Source organism: Haliaeetus leucocephalus, unplaced genomic scaffold (assembly GCF_000737465.1).
Source record: "Haliaeetus leucocephalus isolate CR32 unplaced genomic scaffold, Haliaeetus_leucocephalus-4.0 Scaffold495, whole genome shotgun sequence".
NCBI lineage: Eukaryota > Metazoa > Chordata > Aves > Accipitriformes > Accipitridae > Haliaeetus > Haliaeetus leucocephalus.
Genome location: NW_010972931.1, coordinates 7637873 through 7656836, shown reverse-complemented (window position 1 = coordinate 7656836; position 18964 = coordinate 7637873). Strand labels below are relative to the sequence as shown.

The window sequence follows — 18964 nt, the reverse complement described above, 5'->3', positions numbered from 1 at the left end:
CCGGGGCAGTGGGGGCCCTCCCCGGCAGAGGTCCTCTCGGCCCGCCGCGGCGCCTTCTTCCCTGCCGCCCGCCTCGGAGGCCCGCCGTCGGCGGCGGGGGGTGACTTTTGCCGGCTGCCCTTGCTGCCCGGTGCTTTGTTGGCGGTCCTGGGCCGCGGTCCGTCCGCGACGGTGGTGGTGGTGGCGGCACGGCCCTCCCCACTGCGGTGCTCAGCCGGGCCGGCAGCCGGGGTCTTCTCGCTTTCCTGCCGCTCTGCCTTCACGCGGCCGTAGTAGGGATGCGCCTCCAGCGCTGGGCCATCATGGTGGGTCAGGATGGGTGCTTTGTGCGGGGTGACTTTATTTAGCCACTTGTCCAGCTGCCACTTGTTGGATGAGGGTGGCTCGGGCTGAAAGGGAAACAGATGGCAATGAGCTCAGTGCCGAGACCCTGCTGCCCTTTACCCGGGGCTCCCTCAGGGACACCGAAACGCTGGGTCCCTCCTGGTATCACCGGGATTTTCGTCCGGTCAAAGAGCTGTCCCCAAGCTGCGGCAACCCCCTGGTGCTGGCCCTGCACGGCGAGACGGGAGACATGGGTCATGCTGCGCAAGTGGGGATATTTTTGGTTTCAGAATGAGATGGGGAGGGAGGATGGCTTCCGTGATTCATCATTTCTAAGGATGATTCACGCAGTGCTACTGGCATCGGCTTTACTGAGAAATGCTCCCAAGTTTCCAAACAGAAGACAATACAATGGTGATAAGAAGGGAGGAAAACAAGGCAGGGGTATGGCTGAGACTAAGGGAGCATAGCTAGTAGGAAAGCTAGGCATATGTATTTTGTGTCTTGCACCATCACAATAAATACAAAAAGTATTTTAAAAGCATACAAAAAAGCATGTAGCGGGGAGTTGGAGGGCTAACCAGGCGGCTCATGTAACCTGTCTGGTATTGGCGTTATAATCCTGTGAGATCCCACAAACATTTATTGTGTGGTGGTATTGTCAAGCACTTATTTTGAGAGTATTGTGCTGCTGTTAGTTTTTCTTTTCTTTCCTGTCACAACACGATCAAGTTACAAGAAAGCATCTAAAACATAATGGTGTTGGGACAGTGAAGAAGTGGGATAATCATGATTTCAAATGTAACCACAGCTCAGACAATGTTATTTCAGAACAATGTGCAAGTGTTTTCTAGTGCTTCTTGCAATCAGTAATTTTAATGTAATAAAATGAAGAGAAGCAAAAAAACCGCAGAGAAATAAATGATGGAGTAGATGGCCAGCCATAACTTAACCCCTCAGAAGCCAATGTGAAAAGTCTCCTAATTTCCTTAGCTGGAAACAAAGTTTGATCCACTAGATCGCTACATATGAATAATCAAAAAGCATGTCATGAGTCTAACATGAAAACCGTCAATGCTCTGGAAGAAAGTTTGCTCAAGAGAGAATATCCACAGTCTCTAACTTAAAAGAGTCTCTTACTTAACTCCTTATTTAAAGTAGGTGCCTGAGGGCAACACAGGTTTCCTACATAGCCAACGGCATCTCCAGAATCACTCACCGAGGGTTGTATTCACTCTACACGGAGCAAAGGCTCCTAAAATAAGCAAAAAAGTTAGACATCGGAATTCATATGATACAAATACTCCTTCTCACACAAGTGTCTAATTTATTCATTATCAAGCTATACAATACCTATGGGAAGTTTGCTGGATTGCCTTAAGTTCATTTTTTCTTAAGCATACTCCCTAAGATCTTACATGAGGAATTTCTTTCCTGAGCTGTAAATCTTCTAAATAGATGGTCAGTATTTCTCTTGGATGAAGATATATTTTTACAACTCTTAACTCTTTATCTAAAATAAACAGCATCTTTTGGTTTGCTTCTGAAAATACAGACAGATTTGTTTGGTGCCATTCATTGTGCACATACTGAATTTACTAGGTATATAATAAAAGGTTCACTATACACGGAAGTCTTTCCACCGTTCAGGTGTATTTAAGAAAAGGACATACATCAGAAGCACGTGGGGAAAAATATACCTCTGCTCATAAGTATAGGTCAGAGTGAGGGCAGCTTGAAAAATTAAAAGAACTTCCAGCTTTTCTGTTAGATCCCATTCTGTCTCTTTATATACCTTGTAATTCTTGAAAACAGTGGTTCACAAAATATGGATTTCAAGGGATCACAGTAAACCAGCAGAAAACAGTGATTAACTTCTACAGTGTTATAACTTGGCAACGTGGTACTTTCCTAGAGTGGTATGTCTGCTATTTAGGCAGAATAACTACAGTCCCACCAACCTATAAGCCAACTATGAAGTCTAATAAAAAAGATCAACAGTGTTGCCAGCTTTACTAATTTTGTCAGGAGTTTCAGGACACTTGTTATTTTTTTTAAAGCCTCAGCTTTCAGAATCATGGGCTTAGCTGCACTTCCAGGGTTTATTCAAATAAAAATTCAAATCCTTGTGGCCGCTGGAAAAAACCTTAAGATGTGTCTGCTAAAAAAAAACTTTTAAGATGCATCTGGTAAAAGTAAAAAGGCTGCAGCCCATCAGGTAAATTAAAAGAATCCAAATTAAAAAGATCAGAATTTTGAAACTTCTCTCACTATTTTTGGGCCCTCATGCAGTTTTGGAATATTTGAGATTGTCAGTGTACATGAGTGATGCCAATTCACTTTTGGAAGTGATTTATTCGACTCATTGCTTTAACTGAAAAGTACTGTACTTTGAAATAACTTAAAAAAACAAGGTATCCTGTGAGAGAACAAAATCATGACAGTCGAGAATGAAGATCAGGCCTGGTAAAAAAAGGGATTGGGAAAATTCACTTGAAAGTTTTCACCAGTCCGCTTTACATGCCTACCTGCAATTATTTGTGGGAGAAAAAGAAAATCCCTAATTCTCCAGTCCACACCACCCCCCCGAGCATGTCACATACCATTCTATGGAAGAAAAGTTGGTTTGCTCAAAGTGGGAAATTTTCAGCAGCACGTAAGGATGGAAATATAGATGAGTATATATCCAGAGTGATCAGACAGCAAAATGGTCTCTGTCCCTTGGTTTTTCTCTCATGGAAATATGCTGCCCTCAAGACCTTGTAGAGAACTGGGCAGTTTTTAATTGGAGTAAACCTGGTGGTGCACAGATGGGCAGCAGTAATAGGAATAACAGTCTGTGATGAAGCTTACTTGCAATGAAATATGGGGTTTGGCACGAAAACCCAAACCGGGAAACTTTACGAGACAAAGATAGTTTAAGGGACCAATGCACCACAGATGTACGCATGTGCCAGGCTTCATCGAGAAACAGAAGGATGTGATACACTTCCTTAAAAATTGTGGGTGGATTAATCTGTACAACATAGACACCTATATCTGAGCTAGTCAACGAGTTCCTTCTCCAGTCAGTGGACGACTCTTCTAGGGTGTGAAAAATTCCCTCTTGAAATAGGCATCTAAAATAGGGCAGATGAGCTGGGCCCTAAAAAACATCTATTCCTCTCTGCCGACTGTAAAGGGGAGGCTGAGGTGATGAGCAGATGTAGGTATCTACAGTAGAAGTGTCCAAATTTAGGTGGGATGACTCCCACGCAGCACGTCTGTATATCTCAGATCTCTTCAAGGCTACAAGTACAACCAGAGGCATGAGCAGCATACATCCAAAAGAAACCTTTGTCAAAACATTATCCAGAAGCACTTGCTAGGGTAAAGGACTGTTAAACAATGTAAGTGTAATGCGGTCATTCTACGCTTGTTATTACAAAGAGGGACCTAAGGTGTAGCTAATACCATGGTAAACTTGAAGCATGACACCACTTTCATTGAGAGATTAGATAGCCTATAATACGTGCATGTACTTAGCCCACTGTGGGGTAGGACTGAGCTATCCACCATCCCTGCAGTATACTCCGCCTATTGTAAATCCACATACTAATTTACCCCTATGATAACTTGCTTGTGCTGCCTGCTAACAAAGATTTCATTCGGGGCAATCCCTATAGAAATGTGGTGCCTTTTCATTGTATGTAAGGCATAGATAATGATGATGATGGAGAAGATGATGATGATGATGATTATTACTACTACTACTTTATTGCTACTATTAGCACCGCTCCTAGCGCTTTATCAAATTAGAACTGGGGATTCCCACGTGTTAGGCACAGCACGCACATACTGTAAGAGGTGGTTCCTGCCACAAAGATTTTTCTGGAGGGAAAGGAGACTTTAGTTTCTAGTCATTGTCAAAAATAGTCCACAGGACAGCTAAAGCCCATGAATCCTATTTGCAAAGGTAAAGATAGTGTCTACAGTTGGTCTAGTGGTAAAATCCCCTTTTCTTCTGAGTGTACCAGTCAGGAAATCAAATCAGGGCTATACTTAGGATGGGAAGCAAAAACTTTTTGGAAAACAAGACAGATACAGAAAACATACCCCTCCTACCCTGCAACCCTAAAACTACAACTCTTCTTCCCCTGCCTCCCTAATGAAATCTATCAGTGAAGAAAGGCTGGTGAGGTGGCAGGAGCACGCTCACCAGTTAACTAGTCTGTTAGATGTTACACACATTCTTCCTATTTTCCGAGCTAAAGAGAAGAGAGCCAATGCCACAGAGCACCTGAGGGAACAGCAGGGATTCACAGGCAGTGGCTCCTCAGCCACTGGTACTGATGTCCAGGCACTTGAAGGACTTGATGCACAGTGGTGAGGAGGTCGCTCTCTGCTGATGAGAGAGGAGGGTGGGGAAGAACATAACCCTGCAAATTGCTTCAGCTTTGACCTGGTCAGTCACAACATGGGGACTTGAGATGAAAAAGTATATCCTGTGATGATGGAATAAGCATGGACAACAAGTATATGTGAATCCTTGAAAAAGAGGAAAAAACTTTAAGGACATTGCATCTGGCCCCCTGGTGGGGCCCAGGACAGGATACCTGTCTCTCCTGGCCTGGTTACTGTTGACTAGCCACTGATGCTTTGTCCCATGCGATGGCTTCTCTGCTTCCTTCCTGCCCATTCCCCCCTCTAGTCCGCCCTGCATAGTAGGAATTCCCAGTTGTTTAACCAGATTCAGCCTTATTAAAGGTCTGCAGGATAATTCAGTGGAACAAAGAACAAACCAACCAAATTCTTAGCTTTTGAAATGTAGCTCTTTCTATGGACTTGACACCCAAGGTTTTTTTCTACCATCTGAAATAATTGCAAGGACAAGACGTCATTGTTTTCCAGAGTCCTCATTTATGATGTTAATTAAGGTCACGCAAAGAATTCATGACTTCAGCAAAGAAACAGGAGATAGAAGCCTCAGTCCCTTGTTCATAATTTCAGGTTTGGCAGTCTACAAAACTGTAACTACTCACATTAATGTCTGAGGCACCTTAATTTGTCCACATCACTGAAACCAGTCTGAATGTTGTCTCCTGTTCTAGCTCAGCCATTTTTCTTACTTTACTGCAGACATAAAGTGTAGACAGCTGAGCTAGTCACTACAGGCTCTAAATAGTCAATGGAAGGAAACAGACACTTTTAGGGTGCAATTCATCTAATCTATTTTATATGTATGCTTTACAATGAGCTGCTTTTACACTCTAGGCAACTGCATTTAGACACCTGAGAACAACTCAAAGATCTCAAAATGAGATGAGGAAAAAAATACAGAAGAAATGAAACAGCAATTGAATTTCTATATAACCTCAAATGCAGAAGACACACTGTCCTAGAAATAAAAATCTTTGAGTATATGCATATAATATTTCAGATTATGGAAAAAAAAAAAAGAATGAAGGCATCATAATGGTCTGCAGATTTCCAGATTAAGTTCCTCCCAACCTGGAAATACGGATTTCCTGCCCAGCATTGTGCTGGAGTACTCAGGTTCATTTTATCTGAATGTATCAGTTTATGCTAAAGCAAAAGCAATGATGTATTTTCTTTTTCTGTCTTATCCAATAGATGGAATTCATTTTAAGACTAGGATTGGAACTGAATCTACTACTTAAATTTAGGAGGACAACATGTCCCTTTAAAGAGCTTCCAAGGATCTGTTTCTCTCCATTTACTGGGTAAGAACATGGCATATACATTAGAAAGATGGCTTCACTGGGTGCCTAGATGTAACTTAAAGCATTAATGCAAAGCAGACAGGACTTCCAGTCAGAGACATCACATAAGCATGTCTTGAACTGGTGCCATCAGTCATATGATGGGACTGGCCCTTGGGGAAAGCACAGGTATCCTACTTCCCTGGGACACCCTGACCCTATCCGTGTGTGGCCTCTCCCATATCCCATCAAGGCACGACCAATGAAAGCCACTGCAGCCATCACATTTTTTAAGTCATTTACATTTTTGTATAAGCATGTTTCATACAGCATGTCCTAGAACTCAAACCACACGAATATAATGCAAAGAGACAAGCAATCTGTTGGAGCAGAGCAGCTGTTTCATGACAATGATCACTGATAACTCAGGCTTTGTACAAAAGTAGTTCCACAGATCTCGAGAGGATATGTATAAAATGCTTAAGAGGAGGCACTTCCTCCACATTTCCATGACTCTCAGTCCCCTGCTTGACTTTATGAAATCCACGACCTGCCTCAGTTAATTAACTTCCCGCATTCCCCGAGGAATTGCTGCTCTCAGGTCCAAGCAGCACTGGTACCTGCCTAGATACGAAACACTCCTCCCTTCCTGGGTACTGCGCTTCTCCTCCTTTTATCTCATATTTCCTTCCCCCCTACAGTGGTTCCTTCTCTTTCTTTTTGTCCCTTTTCTTCCATCTTCTGAGATCCCGCAGGGACAGGAGAGACCAAGCATGAGATCTCTGCACTAATTCCAGCGGGGAACTAGGCAGAGAGAGAACAAGGTCTTAACGGGCTGGATGAGAGAGCTCAGAATGGGAAATAAGACATGGGGTAGCACAGTGAAGGCAACAGGGAAGAGAGACTGGAAGGAGGAGAATAGAGACAAAAGGGAAGAGAACCAGAGAGAGGGATTTAGGAAAGGGACAAAACGAGAGGAAAATTAACTGGAAATGGATCTGAAAGTACTGTGAAGGAAAGACAGAAAGGAAGATAAGGAACAAAAGTGACAGAACCTGAGAAAAATATATTAAGGATGTTTCTGCAAGTGCTGTGTTTTGTCTGATAGAAAACATGGTCCCAAATAACCGTGCAAAAGATGAGGAAAGGCTTGCTGCTTATTCAGTATAATTTTTCAGGGTGAGAGAATAGGTGAGGCACAGTTTTGAGGGGAGGAGTCTGGCGATTGGATGCTTTATGTGGAGTAGGAAAATACACTGACTGTATTTCATGTGTATTTACAATCTTGCTGCTAGATTTTCGAATATTTTCACATACATTAATGTGTGTGTTGTGGCTGTGGAGTTCATGGTTTTAAACTAAAGGTGTGCATTGACCGAAACACGTAAAAACATCAATCCTGGTAGAAAAGCAGAGCAAAGAAAGCAGTTTTGTCGTTGTCTGTTGAGCACTGCAGAGGTGAAAACAGAAGGTGGCATAGCACTGGCAGCTTAATTGTCATTTGGCCATGGCTTGTCTACATGTGGAAATTTTCAGTACTAGCTTTCCAGATGACAAGTTTGGGCTTAATGTTTTGCACCATGAGTAATTCAGTTTAGTCCATCTTGGAGGTGGATTAAAATAAATCACACAAAGGCAGCAGTAGCAGAGAATAATTCACTTAGGGAGTGAGGTAAGGGAAGTGCGTGAGTGAAAAACAACTGTTTTGCTTTAAAAATCCACCCTCAGACTGATTTCGTAATAGCTTCCCTGTGTAGAGAAGCCTTTAGTTCCCTTGCAGTGCTGGGAGCCCACGCCAGGACTTAGGCACTAAGCAAGCCATTGCTATGGAGGCAGAGTTGCGTAAAACTTCAAGCAAGCTGTGAGCCTTGCAAGGCGCTCCACTCATCCCCAATTTGAGGAAAATATCACAGGGTTATTGCTTTCTTCATTTTTGTTTCAAATGCTTTAATCTGCCTCAGGATCCCCTACCACTTGCATTTCACAGCATGCCAGGAGGAGGATCCCTGGGCCTTTCTTTTCCATTTTTTCGTACGTGTCCCCACAGCCTCCTTGTGTTGGCTTGGCTGCAAAAAGGTCTGAGCGGGTGTAATAACAGATTGCTGCCCTAAATTATAAAGAGCAGAAGCCCTTACCTCTGGGCTGGAATAATGCGAGGGCTTGCTGCCGTCGCTCTCGCTGGAGCTGCTTTCGCTCTCTGAGTCAGACTCTGAGCTGGTCTCGGATTCACTGGAGCTGCTGCTGCTCGACCCCTTGCTGGAGAGTCCCGAGGCTCGGGCGTTGGACTGCGGTACCACCAGGCTGCCAGCCCCCCACACAGCCCATCGGGGAGGGGGGAGGGAAGAGAAAAAAACAAGAACATAAAAAAACCACATGTAAAACCCATGGTGTTTTAGGGAGCATACCTAGCTGAATGCCTGTGAGCTTGTCTCAGCTGCTAACGAATGGTGAAGTGAGTTCGACATTACATTATTGTAATTCGGGGGAAAATACGGGGTTACCCTCATATCCATCTAAATCCATAGCCTTTGCCATCTCTTCATCTGAGGGAGGGTCAAGTTTTCACTTCAGCTTGTCTCTTTTCTCATTCAACAGGCATTTTAGGATGTATTAAAAATATCAGACGTTAAAAAACAGAGTATAGAAAAAAGTCTTACACTGTCTAATGAACACTGCACAGAGGTGAAAGCAGGAGATGAAAAAGGTGAACAGTTAAGAAACAGAGTTGAACTCCACAGTACCAGTCATTTATAAGTAGTAACAGCAATAACGATAATAATAACAATAATAATACATCCTCACTGGAGCTTCCGACCCCCATCTTTTCTTCCGCGCACTTCTTCACCTACCCGTAAATGATGTGGTTACCTGTATATACCATCTTGATATTGACAACTGCAAGATCTAAGACTCTGATCCTGCAAAAACTTGAAGAGCTCTGGCTTGTGTTTTTGCACGTCAGCAGTGCAGTGCTGTCAGCAGAGCTACTTGCCTTCTTAAAAGTTATGTTTGCATGCAAGTGTTTGTATTATCAGGCCTGACAGCAGAAGAAATGTATACTTCCCTGAAATAGTTGACCATGCATATTAAAAAATATCACAGTCATAAAGACTTGAGTGAGAAATGTCCTATTAAGTCATCCAGCTTATTCCCCAGGCAATGGAAGATTGTTCCCTATAGCAGGGTGCATTTTCTACTGTTGTCCAATATGATTTTAAATGACTTGAATGCAGCTTTTACTTTTACCCCTGGGAAACTTCTCTGCAAACTAACCCAAATTCCACTGTCAGAAATTTCTCCCTACATTCAACCTGAAGTTGCCCTTTCTAAATTTATTGTTGTTACTTATTATTTCATCCTATTACTAATAGTTACTATGATGAATTATCCTCCTCCCTTTTTGCTTTCACATATTTGCAGACTGTTTTCCTGCCCTACTTCAGTCATCTTTCAGACAAGGCCTTACACATTTACTTCTTCTGATCTTTCTTCATAAGTCATTATCTCCAGGGATATGGGATCATTTTTATGGCTCTTTGCTGAACTCATTCCAATTTGTCTATATCTCTCTGATAACAGGATGCCCAAAACAGAGTGCAGCATTATAGATGGGTTCTCACTAGACCCCTACAATGAAGGGCTATTACCTTCCTGCTCCTTGATGCGTTGCTTCTGTAAACATATACCCGAGCTCTGATGGAATATATAGTCCATTAACACTCCTACATCTCTTTCAACACTGCTTTCTCCAGAATTCCTCCACTGATAGCTACATTTTAGATTATTTGCTTCCAGAGAGATTAGCTTTCTTTTTTTTCTTCATACCAGATCTCATTTTCCTCTTTACTGCACATGTTTCTAGCTCCTTTTGATTTATTTCTCTGCCCTCAGAGGTGTCTGCAGCAACTTCTAATTTAGTATCAAATGCAAACTTAATTAAATGGTTATTCACTTCCTTTTCCAGATCATTAATGAGACTGTTAAATAAACCCCATATGAAACACACCGGTACCCTAATAACCATCTCTTCCCAACTCTGTTCACCGGTGTTTATCATTACCCTTGTTTATGCTCCATCAGTCCAATATTGTGGCTAATGCAATGTGATCTTGGAGATGCATTTTGTGAGAAATAATATCTAATAATTAATTACAGTTCTGCTATGTTGCACCTCATGAATTGTCTTTACCTGCTAATGGTGCATTTCATTCTGGAAAACTGGTACCTGACACCTGACACAAGCCACATATGACAGGCAATTTCCAGGGCTTTGGAAAGAGGCCAGGCCATCAGAGATGCAGTTTCAACTCCACGATTCCCCACGGCCACACGCTTCCTGGCCCTATCCCCTCCTCCCCTAACATATGCCAACCTTTCCCCACTGGACCACCTGTCTTGCACAAGCCAGTACTCCCACCACATCGCCTTTACTTATAGCATCCCCCTCGCCTTTTGCCAGGAAGCAGCACAGCTGCCCATGGCTTTTTTGCTCCGGAGAGTTTCTGGTTGCTTGGGCAATCGTGCCGCTGTCAGAGAGCTTTCCGCACCCTTCGAGGCACAGCAGGGCCAGGCAGTGCAGAAAACCTCACCTGTGATCTCACTTTACTAATTGAAGCAAGTAAAATAAACAGGAGAGGGAGGAGCTGACATCCATTTATATTTTTGACCTTTATTTCCATCCTTGTAACAGGCGGTAGAGAGAGGCAACAGTAAAAGCTCTTTCTCTGGCAGGACGGCTCGGTGCTACACGCACGTTCGCAGAAGTGCCTGCCAGCTCTTGGGAGGCAAGAGGTCTGTGATCATGCACGGGCATTAAATGTACCAATTACAATGAGTGCCTTTAAAAACTTGCCCTCTGCTATTTTTGTTGTTATTCATGATGTCTCTTTGTCTAGCCAGGTAGGTGTGGTAAATACAAGATTTTCAGGCAGCCGTTTGTATAACAGCATTAAGGCACAGAGGTGCCTGAAACAGAAAGAGCTTATAAGCTTGTAAAAATTTTCCTTCCCAGAGAAGGAAAATTGATGTTTTGTGCACTGCTTTGGGACAATGCAGTTTTCCACTTGTACAAGTTGCCCAGTAAACTCTAGATATAAGTTGCTCACTTATATTAACAGATTACAGTCAATCCCTCGCTAATAAAATAGTAAGAGCTATAGAAAGGCCATTGTGAGTAGGTTTTCTGGTTTTGATTTTTTTTCTTCTTTTTTTTTTTCTTAAGGGAATATGAAAAGGTAACTGCCTTTCCTGACAATGTAGCTTAGGGAATGCTTTTGACAGTGTCCAACTGATGGATTTCCAGTCCTCTCCACAACAGCATTGTGACTATTGCCTGAAAAGTTCTTCCACATCACAAAACATCTGCACATTTATGTCCTGCCCCTGGTGACTGTGGTTTTAATTTTTAAACCATCATTTTTGTTTGGCATTGACTGAAGTATTCAGAATTGCTATATAGGGGATGAGGGAGAACCCCCCCCCACAGTAATATTTCTTTCCTGTTGTGACATGAAATGTTTTTCTAGGCTGCTGAATAGAAATTGTTACTACAGCCATAGATATAAAATATAACTGTTGGACTCTTCACAAACATCTGGAAATCTATGTTTGCTGCTCTAATGGTAGCCAATATACTACAAAAAATTTAACATTACAATATTTTCCCATTTATGCTGATACTCTTGAAGTCTTCTGTGCCCCTTCGACCTTTTCCATTTTTAAAGATAGCATATTCTTATAAGGATCCTTATTATATTATAGTGACCAGGGTGAAAACAGTTACATGTTTCTTCATGCATTCTTATTAAAAAATGATCATTATTTTAAATTGGCAACTTCCATTTTGGACTGTGCTGTCTAAAGTATGTAAGCAAGATCATGCAGTCAAAATAAAAGACCGATTTACATTTTAATGACTGTGGCACATAACATTCATGCATATTTTGCTACTGGCTTATGCCCCAGAATTAATTACTACATCATAGAAATGATATTTTTATTTTAAGCAATTAAACAACAATTTGGGTAAGAACCACTTTTCTTTAAAGCCCTTGATCAGAACATGCACTCTCTGACTTAAGAGAGAGAGTAAATACCTTGTAAAGTTGCCAGAAGTTCAGTAATAAGATCACTTAATAACCAACACACCATCTGAAGTTTCTGATCACGTATTTCCCATCATCCTGGCTATATGAGACTTGGGCACCTAAATGATGTGCAAGTCTCCAACAACCTATTTTCCTGCACTGCCTAGTGGACAAGTCACCCTTCTCTAAAAAACTGCTCGATACCTTGTAGCCTCAATTTTTCTCAGATGTGCAGGTTCAGAAACACAATGATTTGGGGAGGTTAATACTTCTTCCCCACTCAAACTAATTTGTGATCCAAGTTGAGAGGTGGAGCCATCTCAATCCTTGGAGAAGCCTGAGGTTAGTTTTGGTGGGACCAATTATTAGCTCCATCAGACTGCATGACCACGACCAGCCTTTGAAAAGCACCAAGGTGGTTTAAACACTTGTGCAGGAAGGTGCAGGCGCTTGCTATTCAGTCGGTGGAGAGAGATTCCCAAATCAGATTGCCTCAGTGGCCCTCAGGAGACCTCCTGAGGTTAATCACACTGGATCTGGGTCCTACTCTATGCTTTATATTGAGCTGCTGCTTACAGCTGCACTACTTTCCATGATAATAAATCATGGCATTCAGCACTGGCCACAAGAAGTTCCTGGGCAGCTAAGCGTATGCTGCATTGCAGGAATTCAGTCTCAGTGTTTCAAAGACAGACAGCATGGATGCCTGATCAAGGTACAAGTAAAACAGATGCAGTTCTTTACTAAACTGCCAGTATTTGGTAACAATATTAAATGGATTCAAAAGAGAAAAATCTATCTGATGCTGAAGAATTTGTGATCCCAATTCTTCACTGTGTTACAATATGAAGGCACTTTATACCTACTTTACACAGATAAGAATGATTATCAGGAATGCAAAGCAAGGCAAAATCAGGCCTCAAAGTAAAGACTGTGCCAACAAAACATATCAGAGTGAGCCTCTGAACTACTTTTCCAGCTACAATAAAGGCTACGCAAATGCTCATGCTTTATATTTTGGAGTCCAGTTGGTCTGTATAATTTCACTTTGCAAGAACTGTATCCAGAGCTGCCTTATCAAAAAGCTCAGTAACAGTATCAGACACTATCTGCTGTATTTGTTTTTGTGTCTGGAGATGGGACAATATTTAGCCAGTGTCATCTGCATTGCTGTGATCATCTAAACTACTTTTCTTCTAAATCTCACCCTATGGTACTATCTATCAAGTACTGTGCAACTACCAAGTGGCCCCTACTCGCCATAGGAAAGAGGAATGCAACAATTAGTGCAAAGAGCTGACGTGAATAAACAAATGACAACGTTAGGGATCACATTGTTAACACTGAGAGGTAAACATGGAGAAGGTGAGCTCAATTTGTAGATGTCACAAACATTTGAGAAAATCCTAAGAAAGGCTGTATGAATGCTTGCAGTATTTGAAATATCCAGAATGCTTGCAGTATTTGAAATATCCAGGAAATCTATCACTGTCTGGAAGATCAAGGCCAATTGTAGGAAAACAATACTCTGAAACAGACACCAGTCCCTTGGCTGGTATAAACTGTCATAGCTCCATTGACTTCAATTAGGCTACAATGATTTAAATCAAACAGTAAATCTGACCAAGACTCTGAAATAATATTTCAAACTCAGTGATGAAAACATATTCCATGGTTTAAAGGAGCTCTGCTGGCAGAGTCACTATTTTTATTCCAGATTAAAGTATCTGAAACACCACTTCCTTCTTCCCTTGAAGCCAGCCTAAAACCCAGAAGGTCTTTTACGGAAAACTCTTTATCCCTTTGTTGAGAGAAGCAAATTCCACATGGTGCTTCCTCGAAGCACAAACTGAGAACATCATGCCAAGATCTGTATAATTACCTCTGCCGCCTGGCACTCAAGATATTGCACATCTCCCATGCACACAGTAGGGAATTCCTGTGTCGGTAATTGTGAATGAATCACAGAGGCAACAGGAATGCCCACTTCTTGCTGCTGCCCCTGTGTATTTTTCAAATTCTGTCTCAGCAAGGACATCTGAAGCATGCTTATCATGGGGGTTTATCTGGACTTGCAGATCAGACCATCCCAGTGTTGTAACAGAACATATGGGGATATTTGCTGAGGCAACTGTAGAATGCCAAGAAATAGCACCATAATGATAGCCTACAGAATGAGTGTGGACGTTGTCCATTCGCTTCAGGCCAAAATCATGCTGAGAAAAGGGAGATGATACCATAAACTCTAGGATATACACCTGCTTGAGGACAGCCAGATACCTCCATGGTTTAAAATACAAAGTCTGGTTCTGTACTTAACATACAAAAGTGAGTGTAAGGAGCCTCTACTCTAGTTTTAGCTCTGCTGTGTCAAGTCTGAATGACCAAATCATTTGACCCTTCCATGGCTCCAGTCACCATCCTAGTCATACATGGGGATGACTGAACTTGCTTACCTTCACTGTGTTAGAAGATGTCCTTCATTACTTTTTAAAAAACACTTGGAAATCCTTGTTCCAAACACAGTACGCAAGTGACACAAGTTATGTTTTTGTACCTTTGCTAAACAAGAGCATGAAACCAATTAACTGTCTGGGTTCTTTACAGTTACTGATTGTCAAAATCTATTGTTCACTAACAAAAAAGCAGCTAGCCCTGCCATGGTCGGCTGTTCAGGCCTGAACGCAAAAAAAATGAGGCTGGGCACTTCCCTTTCTCCAGGTAAACGATTTCCCAGGAGTCTGTTAATAACTTTAGGAAACAGAGAAATGTTTTCATACCTCATTCCTATAATGGATGAGGTATGAAATGGGAGTCATGATGAGTGAGAGTCCTGGAGGTTGTTTGGCTTGTCACAATATATAATGCTTCTGTGAAAGCACTGCATTACCTTAGCCGCACCACCTTTGCACAGCACAACTAATAAAGCACAGCTGCCAAGAACAGAGTTCATAGACTCCACCTATATTTTAACACTGTCCTTGGGAGTTGCTTAAATAGTTTGTGCTGACAAGACTACAAGTATCATCCGATAATGCAAACCTAAGGTAAACAAGGTCTCTTCAGAGGGTCAGGTGTTCCCTGTGCGATTGCAGCTTTTTTTGCCAGAATAGTTGCCAAAACCCCCCAAACTATTAGGAAAGGCTGTGTAGAAAAACAAGCACACATGTGCACACACATACAAAAAACCCTCAAGAAAATTCGGTCTGGCAAGGGGATATCTACTTAAGGTGTGGTTGATATTGGAAGCAGCAGAATCACAGCTCCCACCTTGAAGGAATATGGTAGGAAAGAGAAAACCACTGAAAAAAACCTTGGCTAAAAAAACCCTCCCAAAATAAAATGCTACATAACAATTAATAGTGACATCCCTGTATAAATAGCTCCATCAGGAGGAGCGTGTGCCGGGGTATCTGAGATGAAAGGGTCCAATAGACCTGGAGCAGCATTAGCATGGGGATGAAGTGATTAGTCAGCAGGCTGACAGCTGTGCTAGGAGCCTGGTGCCAGATTCCAGTGTATGCTTTCCACCGCTGCCAAGTGTTTGCTTGTCGCTCCAGATAAATGGAGCATCAGCAGTGTTTTATTTGACCTGCTCACAAGAAAAATAAAGCAACTCTGACTTCCTCGGTGTGTTTGTCGTTGACCTTGCATCAGCTGAATATGAGCAGAGAGATTCTCTGGTCCAGGAAAGTTAACTCTTTAGTAGAAGAGGAGTCATAGAGTCTTTTTACCTTGGTAGTATAATTAGTCTCTTAATGGCTTGAAGTACAGTGACTTAAAAAGTGACAGGCACAGCCTATGTGTCCTATACTGTCCTTGGAACATGCCCTTGGACCAATGGTCTGGAGAATGATGAACAGCTTTCAGAATAGTCCATGAACAGCCACTCTCCTGCCTCCACTGCGAAATCAGGAAACCATTTCTACAGAGAATTTTGTGGGGAGGGGGGGTGGGAGGCAGAAATAAATTGTAAGTGGATGAAGTTGTTGAGAAGATTCAGTCAGACGACACCACTTTTGATTTCCCCCTGAGACCAAGGGCAATGGCTTTTGTGTGTTTTCTTTTATATGTACCCCAGTTCTATTTTTCTCTCTTTTCTTCATCAGTTTGGTCATGTTAGGAACTTTCTATTTGAGAACCCCTCTGTTGTCTGGTCGAGGCCAGCTTCTGCTGCTGGGTAGAAATCAGACACAGTGTCTTTGAATTACATGTCTGAAAGGGAATGTAAAACACACACTTTTTTTGACCTTTAATGCCCTTGATGTGTGAAAGTTCCCCTTCATGATGGCGAAGAGTGACAACCATACTCCAGAAGCAGTGTTACTCAAAGGACTGTCTTGGGAGACCTACCCTTTCCTCTTCTCGTCTAGGAATCTAACCCTCACATGAGATCAAAAGGCCCAGGGGTAAGAAACCCAGAGAGCCTTTGCAAGAAGGAAAAGGGACTCCTTTGAGTGCTTGTAGATATACGGCACTAGCGGCTGAGACCGTGGTCAGGCATAGCTTTTCCATATCCAGTAATAATGAAGCTTTGGATGTCTTTCTGGCACTCATTGATTCCTTGTAATAACCAAGTACATTCTTCTGGACACTGCTACTTTCCAATCTTTCTTCTTTTTCACCTGTCTCTCCTCTCCTCCTCACTTTGAGAAAGTTTCTTTCCTGGCAGTATCAGGAGTGGCTGCACACAATTGCCAACAGTCACCAGAGAACAGGAGTTCATTTGCTCAAGGGACACCAGATTACTTAGGTTCACCGAAGAAGGTAAATATCACTAGAGATGAGCTCTGTTCCACTTCCCATTACATGAGTTAAAAACATGCCTGTATTTCATTGGTTTGCCTGATAAGTCAGATACGGAATAGGAGCTCAGGGCTCAGCTGTCAGAAGGTCTCATTAGAGTGGGCTGATGTGAAAGTAAAGATGTCATGAGGCTCTGCACAAGTTCTTTTGGTCGCAGGGAAGCCCTGAAGATGCTGAATCCTACCATCTGAAGAATGACTTCTGGACCAATGGCCCTTCAAGAGAGAGAAAGAACTCCATAGGGGTCCTTTTTTCACAAAATCTTTATGCCACATATGACAGTAGGAAGAGAGATCCTTCTGCTTTAGCAAAGTAAAAAATTCAGAAGTTACACCTGAAATCAATGAAAATAGGAAGAAAGGCTCTAGTTTAGCGAGGTGTGAATGGAAATACAGAGTGTAAAGAGTGACAAGGATTAAGGACTGTTTAAAGGTCAGCTGGGTGGCATCTGAAGACCTCAACTAAGCCAATTTTCTGACTTTGTGAACAAATAAGTCATGTGACTCATATAGTCAGGACTCCACCTATTGTGCAGGGCTTAAAAAGACTAAAAAGAATGTAGCTGAGTTAAATCAAGGGAGAATTGGACCCTCTTGGTCAGATCGTGATACAGCTGGCCAGTGAGGTAGAGGATAGTGGGTTTGTAGGCATACAGGTTTTTTGCTCTTAATTTACAAGGGGACCTAACTATTGCCTAACCTCAGCACTCAGAAATGCCCTCTGGAGATTCCTACCTCTATTGATGGACTAGAGGGAATCTAGGATCCTAAGGATCCCTTAAACAATATGCCTGGTATGCCCAACACCATGTGCATTGTGATCTGTATGGGAAGCAAGGGAGGTTTAGTTTAGATTCCTCTCCATAATTTCCCTTTCAGGGTTCAGTCAAGTCTCTCCACCTGTCCTAAGGACTGGGGGTGGTATGCAATAGGAAGATCTATATTCACTCCCAACTCAGCACTCCACTGTTTCATTAGAGTGCTATTAAAAGCTGATCCCCTGTCAGATTCGATGATATCAGTACCACCTGTCTCAGGAATAGATCCTCCACTAACATTTTGAAGGTGATTCCAGCAGCTTGGTCTTTGGTGGGATAGGCTTCAGCCTGCTGGGTGAGATGTTGCAAAGATAAAGGTAATTAAGCACTGGAACAGGTCTTTAGTGAAGATATGGAACATCAGTCATGGTAGTTTCAGAAACTAGGTTAGGCAAAGGAGCAATGCAAAATGTTCTGTAGAGAGGTATTAATCTACCATCTTCAAAATGTCTCATCAGGAGAATTTGATACCACTTCTCTGGAAATTAACCTGAGTGTTGCTTTTCTTGTCTCATTTATTTCCTAAAACGTGAAGTACAGATGTACTTCTATCCAAGAAAACAGCAATTTTTGCTTGTGAGTGACAGCTTCATCAAACCGCAGAAAACAACCACCGCAGCGCAGACTAGGAAAATCCTCATCTGCATTGGCCTACCATCACCTTATTTCAGAGTTACTGTTAACATAACTGATGTTGTGGCTGGCCATCTAAACGGACAGCATTTCGTAATCTTCAGACACAGTTGTACCTCGCTTCAGCACAGCAGTCTTTTTGCCTCAGTCAGCAGGGCCCTGGGTATGGTTCTGCCTTGCAAGACCGCTCGCTAAGCTCCGAGAGTCCAAATACAGATGAACTTGTGCAGATAAAATTACTAACTACCATAATGGCTGTCCAAATGGGTGCAATAAATTTCAGTGTGAGACAAACTCTCTCAGGTTTTACTGACTCTTAATGTTGCTGCTGCCAGCTTTAGTGTTACTCTTTGACTCAAGCCATATTCTGTTGTCTCCCAAAGGTCTTTTCGGCCCGTCAGCTCTAATCAATATGCTGCCTTGAGAAGGAGCTTGTTTTAAGTAGGTTTGCTCACCATAAAGAACCATATAAAGAAAATTTGACTTCTACTCCTTGTCAGCATATATCACTCCCTATGCAGAGCAGCATTTAGATGGTCTGTTAGTTGAATCCAAGTGCTCTCTTTTATATGTTTCAAGAAATGACAAATGCTTGG

The 18964-nt window shown here is 42.3% G+C and overlaps 1 protein-coding gene across 1 annotated transcript in view; it reads right to left on the bottom strand.

The window, feature by feature from the left end:
- The window catches only part of AFF3 (AF4/FMR2 family, member 3), a 312420-nt gene that overhangs the window by 37325 nt on the left and 256131 nt on the right, over window positions 1-18964 (bottom strand). The window contains exons 12-13 of the mRNA XM_010575812.1: window positions 8162-8327; window positions 9-389 (exon numbers count right to left, since the gene is read on the bottom strand). Coding sequence (XP_010574114.1) covers window positions 9-389; window positions 8162-8327 — 547 coding nt within the window. The remainder of the gene's footprint in view (window positions 1-8; window positions 390-8161; window positions 8328-18964) is intronic.